This window comes from Sceloporus occidentalis, unplaced genomic scaffold, assembly GCF_023333645.1.
Source record: "Sceloporus occidentalis isolate IW3139 unplaced genomic scaffold, rSceOcc1.0.p SCAF_11, whole genome shotgun sequence".
Classification (NCBI taxonomy): domain Eukaryota; kingdom Metazoa; phylum Chordata; class Lepidosauria; order Squamata; family Phrynosomatidae; genus Sceloporus; species Sceloporus occidentalis.
Window position 1 is genome coordinate 3891298 of NW_028316991.1, and position 15523 is coordinate 3906820.

General features: G+C 39.8%; 1 protein-coding gene across 1 annotated transcript; it reads left to right on the plus strand.

The window, feature by feature from the left end:
* Positions 1 to 2208: 2208 nt before the first annotated feature.
* LOC149305454 (minichromosome maintenance domain-containing protein 2-like) lies at positions 2209 to 15032 on the plus strand. The gene is made up of 14 exons (XM_089477454.1): positions 2209 to 2287; positions 3045 to 3175; positions 3273 to 3332; positions 4980 to 5175; positions 5600 to 5722; positions 5816 to 5920; positions 7165 to 7293; positions 8180 to 8417; positions 8780 to 8985; positions 9287 to 9447; positions 9883 to 10062; positions 10399 to 10538; positions 11385 to 11494; positions 14866 to 15032. The coding sequence occupies exons 1-14, from the start codon at positions 2209 to 2211 to the stop codon at positions 15030 to 15032; spliced, it is 2025 nt and encodes a 674-aa protein (XP_089333580.1).
* The last annotated feature ends 491 nt before the right edge of the window (positions 15033 to 15523 follow it).

Below are 15523 nucleotides of genomic sequence, written 5' to 3' on the forward strand. Positions count from 1 at the left end.
GCCTCGTTCCAACTGACCAATCGGAACCTCCAATCTCAATGTAAGATAAATTCTACTAATTAACCTAATCTTATGTCTAACGCAATGGATAGTTAGTGAAGGATTAGCCCTGGGCAGCGTCAAATTTTGTTTCATTACTGGCAGAAATGGAGAGTCATTTTTCTCGGTATGCTCGCTCAGTACCGTTATACCTGCGATGCTCTCTATATTCACTACAGCCGTTACCGGACAGTGCCAACTACTGCGCCAGTACATGTGACGTATTAACCAATCACATGACCTATGAAAAGTAAATGGTTACGGTAAATGGGAACCTTCCATTGGTTGCTATAGTAATTGCAGCACTTTAACAGCGTCCCACTCAGTTAGGTATATTATACATAACCCCTGTTCAATCGCCCAAAATAGTTACACAAGCTGGCAAATGGCAGCTCCCCTTTCATAATACATTTAATAAGGACAACAGCCGATGCAGTTTGAATTGGCAATAAACAACATGCTACAAGTTACACCAGTGCAAACCGGAAATGCCGAGGTCTGTGTATTACATACACGCATTCACAACATCTTAAAAATGTTTGATACAACTAGAGTTCTGCGTAGATCAGGGCGGAGAAAATGCTGCACTTTGGCTGTGGTTGTACCGTCTTCTCCCATCATCTTCAGCAAGGAAGGGATGTAAATGGCGGTCCTTCCCAGCCGCACGTCTGTCTCAGCCCCTTATCTGAGGACATAATACAGAAGAAAAGAAACAGTAAAGATTGACAGTTCTGTATAAAAAAAAGTATTTTGATGGTTGCTATGGTGATATGCCCATATTTTAGATATGGCTACTTTTTAAACTTTGCCCCAGAATCATAACACATAACCTCGATTGTGTGCTTTTTTTTTTTTGTACTATGCAAAATATCAATGAAGTTGTCCTCCTTTTATTAAATGGATTTTTGTAAAAGTTTATTACATAAAAAGCAACTTGAAAATTCTGTGTTTATAATGTGATTTATTTTTTACGCTTCTGTATAAAGGATAAAACCTCACAATCATACACTCTGCGATACGTGGACATTCATGCTTTAAAAAAAAAATTGAGTTACATTGGAAATGGGCAAAATATTCCAAATAAAAAATTGTACCAAACGGCGATCATCGGCTACGCTGCACCCAGATCAGGGGCCATCGGGCCGAGCATTTGCACACAACATTATATGTAAAGCAGACATCCACCAAAGAGGACCCCTACCTTGGGGGTCTTCTCCCTCTCCTGCAACTGCACATCCTAAGCACTGGTCATGTGCGAGAGGGTGTAGCGTATGTCGTGACATTATACTGCTCCCGTGTGAATATTATTTGTTTTATATAGTGCAGCGCTGTACTATATGTATGGATAATATGTCTGTTTACAAAAAAGCAAAGCACCTATACCCCATCGGATCTGTAAGGAACATCATATAATAGTGGGGGGCATAGAAAAAAGGGTCATGAAAGCACAAACATAACATCTGCTCATATGTACAGAATGCAAAACCTGGAACAAAATGGGCTTGTTTTTAGACGTCTGCCATGCATTAACACATCGCCATGCAGTAATAGCAATGTTACAAATGTGCCGTGAGTTTTATTAAAAAACACAAGTGGATGTCGAGACAAGAATAAGCCTTGGGGTGTTACAAAAAGAAACAATATTTACATCCAGCCAAACGAGTATCTGTGGGCCAGAAATTATCCACATTTTCTCACTGTTTTCAACAATCAATTAAACATGGTTCGTTTTTCATGTGTAAATCCATAACCTTGTAGCAGAGATATGCCCCCAAAGAACTGCCTCGGATAATTCTTTGTATATCTCCACCAGTGTCTGTAAATACCCCTCTGATCAGCCGTGAGGTCTCTGATTAACCAGCCGGCGAGTTTCCCGCCAAATCTCTAAGGAGGATCACTGAGAGGAGTTCTGGCGCTGTGTGACAGACATTGGCCTGGCTCTGTGTGACAGACAGGGGCCTGGTGCTGTGTGACAAACATTGGCCTGGCTCTGTGTGACAGACAGGGGCCTGGTGCTGTGTGACAGACGGGGGCCTGGCGCTGTGTGACAGACGGGGGCCTGGCGCTGTGTGACAGACAGGGGACTGGCGCTATGTGACAGACAGGGGCTTGGCTCTGTGTGACAGACAGGGGCCTGGTGCCATGAGCTGGGCTCAGACTGCGTGTGAAATGAGGGAGGCTGCCCTGGAGTACATGGACAGGAGTGGGAGTCTCCAAAAGTTTATTGAGGACTGCAAGAGATACCACGGTACTGGCGCTTCCAAACGTGATATCTGCGCATAGAGTCCATTTAGTGATGTGGCTTTATGTGAGCTTATGACAACCAGTCAGGTTAATATAGGCCCAGGTTCGGGCTGTGGGTATACATTCTCACTACTCTCAGCCACCACCACTTTTTTTTGTTTTTTTGTGTATATACTGTATATGTTTGTATGTGCAATGCCATTTGCAGGGGGGTCCTAGCACACTGTGTACCCCTAAGCATTTGGGGAGTGCTTGGAGGTGGCATTGTGGATATGGCCGTAGACGGTGGTGTAGAACAAATCTGTGGACGAACTTTCCACCTCAGTACTCGCTGTGGAAGCTGGGATTGCCATCTGTAACGCAAACGTCTGTGATCTCCGCAACCAGCCCATGATCACACTGTTCTGCAGCTTCTTCCTAAGGCAGGAGCATCCAACGTGCAGCCCTCCAGCTGCTGCAGGGCTACATCTCCCATGCTCCTCAGCCAGCCCCTTAGCTGAATGAGCATTATGGGAGATGTAGTCCTGCAGCAGCTGGAGGGCCGCACGTTGGACGCCCCTGCCCTAAGGGTAATAGTTTTTTTTCTCAACATTTTTAAAGAATACACTTGTCCTTTAGCGAATAGTGTCTCGGAACATAAATTGTATTTTTACTCGCACTTTTGCAATCAGTTTAGAATTTAGTGCAGATTGATTGCCCTTTCACAGAAGACTATGCGTTTTTTACCCTTACATTTTTTTGTATTCTCTCTCTCTCTAAAGATTCCAGCCTTAGTTATGCTGTGTATCGGTTTGTAATCTTGCTTAACCCCATGGATATGACAGAACTGAATGCCATTCTGGGAAATTACATATTGCATGAGCCCATGAGAGCGGCACAGATTTTTCAGTCGGTATGATATTTATGTAGAATAATATATGTATTGTGGATATCAATATAATTCAAAATACTTCATTTTATGATTCATTCGCATGTGTTTTTGCTGTTAGGTGTGTGATACAGCAGTAAGAACCCTGTCTTTGATTGGTCAGTATCAGACTGAGGCTCAGGTAAGAGGAGTGATGTAACTGCATTATAACCGCATGGAATAGTATTAATGTACTGGGCTGGTTCATTCACACAAATGGGTACAAGAGTGGTGAGCAGTGCCCAGAGGACTTAAGACTCTGCACCACCTAGAAATGTGCTGATGATACATTTTGACATATTTATTTCAGCTGTGTATTTTGTTCCTTCAGTGTCTGCCATTTAATTACAATGAAAGCACCAATAAGTAAAAAAACTTAAAAAGAGCAAAAGGGGCACCAATTAATAACAGCCACTTACATCCTACTGCATATGGATATTTTTTTGTCAGTTTCTCTGAGGCTTATGTTCGGGTATGGACATTTTAATTAGTTTTAGAATTTGGACGTTTCTTCCAAATTAAAAAAGCATGCTAAGTGCGTGCTATATGCCATCAAACGAACATCCATCAAAAGCTCATCACAGGAGCACAAGCGGGATCCAGACAAGGTGTAAGAGCTGCCTAAAGCCCTTGCTGCTCCAAGTAGGACACGCCAAAAGTATTAAGACAGCGGCCCAGAGTCTTCAATCAAGAGGGGCCCAGGGGATAACTGTACCCCTTAGCCTGCTATCCTCTGTAAATCTGTATGTGCCCCATGGCCCCAATGACTCCCATATGTTCACTAAAACAGCTCAGTCTGGATGTATACTGGATGATTTTTCTAAAACTCCACAACTTGCATTCTGAAAGATGGCATCTGTTTTGCTCACCTTGAAGATCTCCAATGCAACCCTTGCGGTGTCTCACCTTCCGTGTCATTCCCCCTCAACCTCCTAATAGACTAAAAGCAACATCATGACCATCTTTTCCTTCTGTACCAGTATGGCGTGTGTGTCACCTTATAGATTGTTCATTTTATTATATTTTTTTTTTTCTCTCACTCATGGTAATAGCACTCTGCTGGCACTTTAAAATAAAAATGTAATAAAAATATAATAAAATTATGATAAAAATTAATAAAAATTCAAATTCTCCTCTTCAAGTTTCCTTTAAACATAGGTGGGCTGACGATTTCTTATTGGGCTGCTCTGAGTTCAAGAATAGCTTGAATTCCTCATCTGGTGACAGGGTGGAATAGATTAATAAATAGACAGATTTAGTGGCGGTTTCATCACATACAGAATCCTCTCACACAGTCCATGCTAGTTAGTGAGTTGCAATGTGCAGAAAAGGATTAAAGTGTGTGTTGTTCGTTATGTTTATATTACACCTGTGACTTGCATATAGTGTATATGATAGCTAACCGATCTCCTTAAATTGTCAGGTGGCCCCTGCTGTAATCCCTTCTGCAGAATCCCCACATATGCATTCGCCTCTTTCTCCACCAAATGCTATTCAAGCAGACAATCAGTGGCACTGAAACAGCACTACAGAGGCGGCATTGCGCTGTAGCGCTGATTGTTCTTACAGGTTGAAGAAGGCGTATCAAAGTACTTGCAAAATAACATAATGAGAATTGTTTATTATTGAGACTGCAGAGTTGAAGTATTTTTGGGCACTGTTGCTTCAGTGTATGGTTATGTCAAATTCTCCTAACATGAAATGTTTGCCGCACATATGTTGTCTTAAACAGTAATTGTGTAATTCTTGCTATGTGATCCTCATACATTTACTATTCTTTTCTGATCAGATTCATGTGGTTCTGAGATTAACCCACTTGCCCGAGTTACCCGGCTATCGCCTAAGCCTCACCGACTTCCCTTTGGATTACACGTCTCGCAGGTTTTTCGTGCTAGAAGGGGTGGTGACTGCAATGACCACCGTGACTAAATACACGCAGGGAGCAAGATTTTTGTGTTCCGAAGCAAAATGCCCTTTTTCCAAAGGTAAAATAAATCCTCGGCATGTATTCAATGACCTGGAGGTTGGTTGGACTGCTGACCATCTCAGCTCACTGATACCAGCATGCACCAAGACCAACGCCAATGAGCTTCTGCTTAGACAGAGCAGCCCTTGCTCTGCCGCTAGTATGGCAATGTATCTTGACGTTTAACTCATTAAAATTTTTGAACAAGGATAAAAATGTAAGCCAACAGTAAAAAGTGGAGAAATAAAATACGCTTATGCCAATATTCACAAGTCGAAAACATACATATAAAGACACAAGGTGTTGTCGCCTCTTTATCACTTACCCACAGATATGTGATATGGCGTATTTGCATATACCTACATTTGAAGGGTATTTGCAACTTTTTGGCTCACTATAAGCACACAGAATCTTCACAATGTCCACCTGAACATTTGTGTTAGGATTCCGGTACATACGAGTGCATATACCAGGGGCCACGGAGTCAGCAACCATGAGAAACGATTTTGTTTGCGATTTATGTGCCTCGCCTCTCAAAGAAGACATGAAATATCGAGTTCTTGGGGGTACGTACAATTTCTTTTCATCAAACAATGCCATTTTTAAACCAAGTTACCATAGTTGCATAAAAGTAACATTGTGATCTTTGTGATGATTAGATAAACAGGTATTTGATTTAATCGACTCCAAGGCACTGCGCATTTTCCAAGGATCCGGGAGAAATTGCCATTACCGTTTACAGTCATATGCTGTATTTGTAAGAGGTAAGTTTGAGAAGTTTCCTTTATTTCAGAAATTTTATATCAAGTAACTATTGATATTTGATCATTAAATATAGGGCTGTAAAGTTCTTTTATCTGCAGACCCGGAGGTAGGTTGTCGTGACATTACCTACCTTTACTTACCTTTACTTACCTACTTTCTACGTTCTTTACCATAAGCGGTCTGGTAGACTGGCCTAGGGAAACAGAGCTAGAAAACACACAGACAAGCATTGGATTACAACTATTGCTGTTTTGAAACAGAAAATATTTTCATAAGGTTTTTTTAAGTCATTCTTGCAATAAAACAGAGAAAACCTATCTAGCCCCTTGTGCATTATTTCAAAAGAACAGCAAATGTAGAGCTTAATATCTTTTATTGGTGAATGTGTGCTGGACAGGACTGCACATTGGTAAATGAACTAGTCTATGAGATACAAAAATATGAGGTACAGAATCTTTACACATTTCTTTGTGTTTCTGGGAGCTACTCAATGTTTTCTTACGGAGCAGCTGCATCATTTTTGTGATAAAAGTCCTGGGTTTTCCATAGGTATGGCATACATACAGTAGGCGATAGGTGCCAGACATTGGGACATAGTAGTAATTTTAATTCAAGACGTCAAATCAGACAATGCAAGCAGTAACGTGAAAGCATAAAGCCGGCATGGAGATGGTTCAGGGATATATATATATGGACTTGGGGTTTTATATATATAGTAACAGGGACAAGAAATCAGCAGAAACAGATTTAATGTTCGTTAGTAAGACATCTGGATCGGTAACGGACAAAGGACGAGCCTACATAACATGACATACGTACATTAGGGTGGAGGTGACAGACTAAGGACCCTGATGACTGAACACCAAGAAATTGTCCATCATTGTCTTTATATGAAGTATTTAGATTTTCTGCACAAATCTGACTCCGTATTAAACAGTGAGTGTTTTTTCAGGTGTAACTTTGCAGGAGAATAGTATTTTAACACCCCGCATCTTTGTTTTACATGAAGGGCCAAACTGAGCATGTCTCCCCAGCAAGTATGGCTGAGCTGTCCCTGCGTGATGCATAGTTTAATGGCGAGGAGACTTTCAGCCATTTAAATATGCATTCTACAGGGCCATCAAAGTTATTAATGAAGCATAAGCTCACTGGGTCAGCCCTTTTATAATGTAAAATGAAGTTGGTGAAAACTCTGCATTTATTGTTCTTTTATGTTAATATACTGTACTTATTTCTTTCCTAGATGAACTAATTGATAAAATGAAAATTGGAGGAAGGTATAGAGTTGTTGGAATTCCAGTATGTGGCCTCGCTGGTTCTCAGGTCACGGTCTGTATAGAGGCCAATAATATACATCAATTTATTGCAGAAAGTGAGTGGCTTCATAAATCACAAAGAGCATCAAATGTCTGCTTATTATTATTATTACATGTTATTTATAGGGTGCCCGCAGCAATTATGAAATTAACAATAACCTGGAAGCATAGCTTTTTTAGCTATTTAGTGTAGGCAAATATACAGTAGGAGAAAGGATTTTTGATTACTATCTCTTTTTCTTATACACTATTGACACAGGGTTGCCACATCATCCAAAATGCTATTCTGTAGCACGTGGGATATATGAACGTGATTTATACTTGAAATATTGAATTCACTTGTGCAAGTTTATAAACTCACATCTCAGTGGTATATTTACCTTTGGGGTCGCCCTAGACCCAACCAGACAGTGCCCCCAGACCCCCCCCCCACAGCATAAATGGTGCTGTGCTGTATATTAGAGGCGCACTGTGCCATTTATAATTAAGTCTGTGCTGAAAGGCACAGCCTCCGAGAGGGCGACCTGCATCCTGGTTTTGAATATCGTATAATAAAACAATTGCACATAATTTTGTTCATGTAAAATGACATATTCAGGAGCACAAGCATTTCGATCCACAAATGCATGGATATGAAGAAAGAAAGGGCGTAAGATTTTTTGTTATGCCTCTTGCGCATAGTCCCTAATCTCCCCACGGTGCAGCGGTGCATTGAGTGTCTGGTCACCTAAACGGCAATCTGACCCCTGCTCTATTATGCAGCAGAGTGTTTATTACCCCGGACCTCCTGGCCTAGGCCAAGACCAGAATACATGACCGGCTGACCCCATGCACCTCTGAGAAGAAATTGGCTTTTTGTGTAATAATCCAGTTGATATTAATATCTGACAGTCTGTGAAGGTTATAAAAGCAATACTATTTCAAATCTTTTGTATTTACTAGGTCCACCAGCCATAAATGGCATATTCCATAATCTCCATTCCGCGACTTTAAGCTCCCCATGGATTTTCACAGGCATTCTTGCTAATGTCTTTGCATCGCAAGTTGTCCCCGTTGGTACATACAATACTTTAAAACTATGCATCTTGCTCAGTCTTGTACAGACATGCAGCGAGGACAGAGAGAACGGAAACTTTTTAGATGTCCTGGTTGTAACAAGTGATACACTGATTATAGATAGGTGAGCATATCATTCTTACTGCTTCTCTCTTTATATGTGTTATTGCCATGTAATATTGCTGTGGGATAATAATTATTATTATAGTAAAAACACAATAATATATATATTAGAAACACACACGGTAATGTTGTAACATGGCAGTTCCTGATAATAAACTCCTATGCCATGGGTGTGTGATTTGAATTGTGTTATTTATTGAGGTTGCCAGAAATAATTTGGTTTGACAGTTTGGTCGATTGCTACGCCATAGCTTGACCATGACCGGCCAACTGATTGTGGACTGTTATACCTACACCAAGGTGTTCACTATTCTAGATGGGGAATGTTTGTATCCTAATGACTAGAAGCTTCTTCCGCTTTAGACTAATGAGTTACAGCCTTTGCCTGGTGCCGCGTGGGGTGCGCCATCTTTCATCCAATGATATATTTGCTACAATATCCAAAGACGATCATGGAACAGGAACTGCTCGCGTCCATGCTTGTAGTGCGCTGATAGCCAAAGGAGGCATATGCTTCATAGGAGATATAAATCTGCATAAAAAAGATAAACTTGACCATCTACAATCAGGTAAGTTTAACATTTACCATTAGCAGAGCATGTATATTAGCTCTATTTGTGTTATTCCTAGATAAGTGACCCAGAATACATTATTATGATTACTAGTACTTTTATTTATATAGCACCAGGATGGTACACAGCACTTGTTACAATACATATTTTCAAAGGGTATGACAAAAGTAGAACTGCACGTGATTGATAGGAAAATGGTAGGGTGGATTGAGAGTAGAAGTATATAGAAAATCATACATGGTAGGTTATATAAACAAAATACGTAAATTATTTATAAACAAGGAATGCATCGCTTTAGTTCTGGAGAGCAGAGTCACCACCGTATTCATTGCTGGAAAAAAGTATGGAGAAGATGCGGACCATCAGATGTTTATTCCTGTTCAGTGCAATTTCTGGTCATATGTGGATTACTACTCAAAGAAACAGATCCAGAAAGACAGCCTATTCATCGGCCAAGTGGTATGTCTCTTAACTGTGTAGGGCCCTGGAACAGAACGCATAGAAGAAACACTGGCCAAAAATAAGCCCATGTCATAGTTTTATTGTAGATTGATTTTAAACCTGGGACGCCATTGAGATTACTCAGAACCCGTTTCTAGGGTTTTTTTTCTATAAACCTAAAATAATGTTTTTTTTATACATGTGGAAATCATTGTATGCATATACAGTATATCAAGTATGGCTACTAACGTCTGCTACGGGCTACTAATTCCTACTTACCATTCCTAGTTTTGACAGTGACCTGATACGCTCTAGTGCCATATGTCACCCGTTAGTAACAATAGTTAGTTATGCTTCTCAGGTCAGGGCCTTATTTGCGAACAGAGTCATCTGTTCCCAAATGAGGCCCTTCCTGATGCGTATTTAATAATATTATACTTTTTCGTCTTATAGGATTTAAGTGTTCTGCCTTCAACTCTTGCGAATGCATTTGGCATGTTGGTTTACATCAATGACACTTCCCAGAGTCATCCGGTTCTTCCTCTTGTCCAACAAAGCTTGAGCAGAGGTGGAGGACCAGCAGCCTCCGACTGGACAGCATCCCGCTGCTTCACCACACAGGACTACGAAAAGGCAGAGTATAGAGATGTGCCTCGGGGAACATGCTTATGGCCATATTTGCCAGTATTCAGGGAAGGGGATAAGTCAAAAGAGTTGTGACCAGCACTAGCGCCTCGTTTAGTAATCTGCCTAAAATGATTGCCTGCAACCAGAGGCCACCAGCAAGGACATTGTGGGGACATTTCCTTTCAGCATTAAGAGTGTCTAATGTATCTGGGGGTCCAGCAACATGAATAAGCAAAACACAAATCTAACATACTCCATGAATTTACTAGGGGATCGCTATATTCATGCATAAGGGATAGAACATTCATGTTAATTTTAAGTTAAATTTTTGTATTAATTTAGCTTATTGCTTATGCAAGGAATTTAAATGCTACCATAAGCATCAGGGCAGAAAGACTAATCAACAGTTATTATTTGGCAAGTCGGAGGGTACGATCGGATATGCACGGGTCTAAAATGTCCACGTCTGCACTGAGGCATTTGTAAGTATTGTGCACAATAGATATTTTATGTCTACTTTTATTTACATTTCAGTGGGCCCTGCTGTTATAGATTATGGTCTGTATGTGGGTGATCGTAATTCATAATGGGGCAGACGTTGGTATGAGAGTTGCAAGTAGTCGTAGTTGCAACTCCCTTAATTCACTGTCAATTATGACAGCGAGGTTGAGATGGTCCTGCACAGTTCAATATCAGTGAGGAAACTTTCATGAATTCCTATGAACTTAAATATGATTTATACATGGCTATCCGAGATCATTGGTGCTGAAACTCATTGGGGCTGGCCCTTCATAACATAAATGTGAAGTGGTGAGCTGAAACTGCAACTCTCCGTCAGCTCCCCCTTTAGTGAATGAACACCATAGTGTGTGACATGGTTGGACCCTGATGCAGTAAAAGGTTAGGGTTCCTTCCATAACTACATAAAATACAATAAAATAAATTGCTACATTTCACCTCTGCACTATTATGCATTATGAAGGACCAGCATCTGGAGGCACCTATTGGCCATGTGTAATGGATAATGGTGATATAACCGGGGGAGGCTTCCATCATTCATCCTGGGAGTCAATTCCAGAAAGGCAGCCCAATAATAAACCAACCTGAAAAACAACATGCCCTTCTTATCTAAACTCCCTACTGTCTGTATGTGGGCTGAAAGTAGAACCCAGCATAAGGCTTATGGTAGCGGTCAAACATCTTTAACTGAGAGAAGTCCAGGGGGCAATTGCCCCAGGCCACCCCAGATATATTTGATTTACCAGTAACAACTCTGCCCTCCTTGCAGGAGAAATGAGACATTTTAACTATTTCCAAAATGTTTTTAGGTTTTCGTTGTCGGAGGCGCATGCAAAACTCAGTCTGAGATGCGAGGTGACGGAGGAGGACGCACTTATTGGCATTCTGTTGTTTGAAGTCTCACTCACTGTCAAGCACGGTAAGAGTTTTGCTTTGCGTATGAGGTATTGCTAACTATGCCCTTAACATCCAAATACAAAGCTGCTCTCATACCACCACTCAAACTTTAATCATTATTTATTAATATATATTTTTATTAATATTAAATATTAGTAAAACGGTACTGTTTGGCTGTTGTATTGGCGCTGAGGCAACATCATTTATTAATAATAATTTTAATTTTCTTTGGGCTAAAAACAGTTTTAGTTATCTATGGATAGATATTACAAGATACCCCCCAAAAACGATGGAAACCAATTTTTGTACTGAAGCATACCAACCAATTACTGAGAGATTGGAGACATCTGGGGCTGTCCTGGTGGGGCAGGATCCATGTTGTAAATTCTTATATTATACACAAATGGAATTACCACTTCTAGATGGTTTAAATCCCTAGTAGCTGGTTGGCTATGATACAAACAAGTTTTTCTCCATTTAATTGGAGAGGTAATAAGCCTTGTTTGAGTCAAAAGGTATTATCTCGGGTGGGCTGGCTTTCTCCAGAATAAAATATCAATATTTGGCTAATATGTTAACACACATCTATAGATCTCAGATCTAGTAAAAGAAGATGGTTGGTACATTATTGAAACAAAAGCCCTGGGTGTTAAAGACCTGTGTAGGGTTATTTGGAATATACAGAGTTGAAAGTAATCAGCTATATCCATTGAAAATAATATTCTACAAGAAAACATCTTGGTGGCACAGGAGCAACTTAAAGTTTCCCTTGGTGTGAAATATTCTTTGCCGGTTTTTCTTAAATTATCGGTCTTAGAGCAGAATGTTCCAGACCTGTCCTTAGACAGATGGAAATATAGATATTCTAGAGTTGAACCAAATACTACAAGATGGAACAATAATCCCTTTTTCATCATTGTCTCAGAAATTCCAAATCCCTAGTTTTGAGATTTTTACATATTTAAGAGTTAAAAATTGTTTACAAAAACATCTAACTAATGACAATTTACCTACCTATGATAGACTGCGGAAGGTTTTTGGTGGAAATACAGTATCAAAAATTCTAGCTAAAACCAATGGAATAATTAGAGTATGGGAAGGCCAATTTATACTTCTCCAGGATTAGTAGATGGGAAAAAGACCTTCATTGTGAGCTGGCTCAAGAAGAATGGGTTAGTGCTTTTAATAAGACCTCTAAAGTACTGTTTATCGTTAGTTGAAACTCACTATAAAGTTACATCACGCTGGTACCTTGTTCCTACTATTCTAGTTAAGATGTGTTCGGGTATCAGTGCACAATGTTGGCGCTGTGGTTTAAAGGAAGGTACGTATTTACATATCTGGCGGGGATGTGTTGATAATAAATCCACATTAGACAGGTTATTTGACTATATTGAAATGCTGGCTAGAGTTAATTTGAATAGGAAACCTGAGTTAGGTTTGCTACATATGAACTTTCCAATATTGTCTAGGAGCAATGCAAATTTTATTATACACGCGTCTGTGGCCTTTAACCCCTTGATGACAATTGATGGTCTGGGCATGTCACGCACAAACATCCAGTTAGTGACAATTGACATGCCAGGACCGTCATGGCTTTAAACGGGTGCAGAAAGCGATCTACGTTAACGATAACGAGGCATTCAGCAACACCGAACACCCACCCCAGGAAGCCACTCTCAAGATGGCAGCCTGTTCTTAAAAAAAAAAAGTTGAAAACGTTTCCAATTAGGTCTCTCCAGACCCTCCGGAGAACTCTGGCCCCCCTTGCAGGTTAAATACAGGTACTGCATTCAACCATGCAAGTCAATGGAGCCCAGCCTTCTAATTACAATGTGATTAGTAAAATAAATTTTAAAAAAAAATAAGAAAAAAAGTAGTTAACAAAATGGTAACATGTAAAAATAATTTCCCACTGATGTCACCTTCCGGTTCCAAAAAATGTAAAAAAAAAAAAAAAGGACCAAAAAAATGATATATATATATATATATATATATATATATATATAAAAATATTTTTATGAATAAGTCCTAAAACTAGCGCCTTATCTTAAAACAATTTTGCATGGAAAGAGTTAAAATACTGGCATGTTAAATGCCCATGGGGTGTCTACTTTTAAAAAGTGTATGATTTGATGGGGTAAATTAAATTGGCTGGGTTCAACAATGTCCCAATTAACACAGGATGACCACATGTCAAATTTTCAATTTAGAAAAATGCACACGTCCCAAATATATCTTTTTAGCCCCCAAACCCATGCATGGGTGGTATCACTGTACTCGGGAGATGCTGCTGAACACATATTGGGGTGTTGTGTGACAGTGGCATATACCAACAGCTGTAAATTCATACCTAAATAAAATGTGTTGAAAAAAATGACTACCACAACGTTTGACAAAGACTGGGGGTAGAATTAGTGCATGGAAAGAGTTAAAATACTAGCATTTGAAATACCCCCTGGGTGTCTAGTCTTCAAAATATATATGGTTTGATGGGGTAAATCGCATTGGCCGGCTTCAAAGATGTACCAAATAGCACATGGGGGAAGAATTACCAGATTTGGAAAAAATGGTTTCGAAATAGCAAAACACTACCTGTACTTATAGCCCCAGAATGCAGAAAAAAGCCAAAAAAAACCATAAAAAACATTTCTAAACTCATGACAAATAGTAGAATGTATTTAGCAGGTTTTTTCATTACCTTTTATAGATGAGTAAAAGATTTTTCAAATAAAAGTCAGTAAATGATCTGATACAATCAAAATAATGATAGAATATATAACTTGTGTGGGTTAGTAAACGAGAAAGAAAATTACAGCTAAACACGTGTTGAAACAGCCATTGTCACGAAGATTACAAAAAATAAAATCAGCCATTGTCACAAAGGGGTTAAAATAGCTTTAGCACATAATTAGAAACAGCCTAATAAGCGATCTTGGGATGCTGTGAGAAATCATCTGCATCTACAAATGCAGATGGAGAGAGCTTTGAGTTGGTCATATTTATTTTCCCCACAAAGATATGAAATGTGGGCTAAATGGCTAAAAAGTAGAGAAAATGAAAACCTGAGGTAAATATGGTTTATATGGGGTCTTATTGATGGAAGGACGTAAGGAAGCGCCGTGTGTTCAGTAGCGCTGATATAGATGAAAACCTGCTCCTCGCAGTGCCACGCCACAAAACAAATACAAATGACGTGGGGTTTTTTTTTATATATATACATTATATGTGTTAAGTTTGTATATTTTTCTTTTTTGTGCTCTTTCATTTGAACATTTTGTGAAAAAAAAAAATTGGGGGGGGGGGTGGAAATAGGAAAAATCTAAACAAATATTACAAGAAAAAAAAAAAAAACTAATTCCCCAGAGACATTTAGTAATCTCTGCGTTTCAGGAGGCTCTGTGTTTTCTGTGTCACCCGCTGCCCTCTTCCCCACTGAACTCCACGAAGAGGCGCATCTGTACCAGAGAGACGTTTATCTGAAACAGTGCCACCATCAGCTACTTCAATTCATTTCAACATACGGACCCGGAACAGCCGTTTATATTAGTGAAGAATAAGTGGAAATGAAGTATATTGCGTTTGTGAATTTGCCCTTGCTTAGTTTAAATTCAGTTATGGTAAAATCTATTAAAGCTACCGCTAAGCTTGTGCTTTTTGTTTCTCAGTCTGGTTTGTGTTTATTTTATTTCTTTTGAGAGCGTTATCCTTTGTCAAGTTCGGGCCCTCTGGATCCTTTAATACATGTGAGGGCTGGACGCTCCGATGCCACATGCGCCTTGATGGAGCCGTCTGTTTTTCAGATCCCCAACTTTGCTTTACAAGGAAAGGGCAACAGCCCAGTCATCTGCCGCTCCTTTCATAGCCCTGTATAAAATGTATTTATATCACTACGATTTCTTAGGTCACATCATCAATTGCAGGGCGAGCTCAGCCACTCCTTAACGCATAGTGAAGTCAGGGCACCAAAACCCCAACTCTCCTGCAAACTTACACTTTTGGCAAACTCGGCCAATTTGCGATGGAACAAAACAATTGAGCAACTTTACTT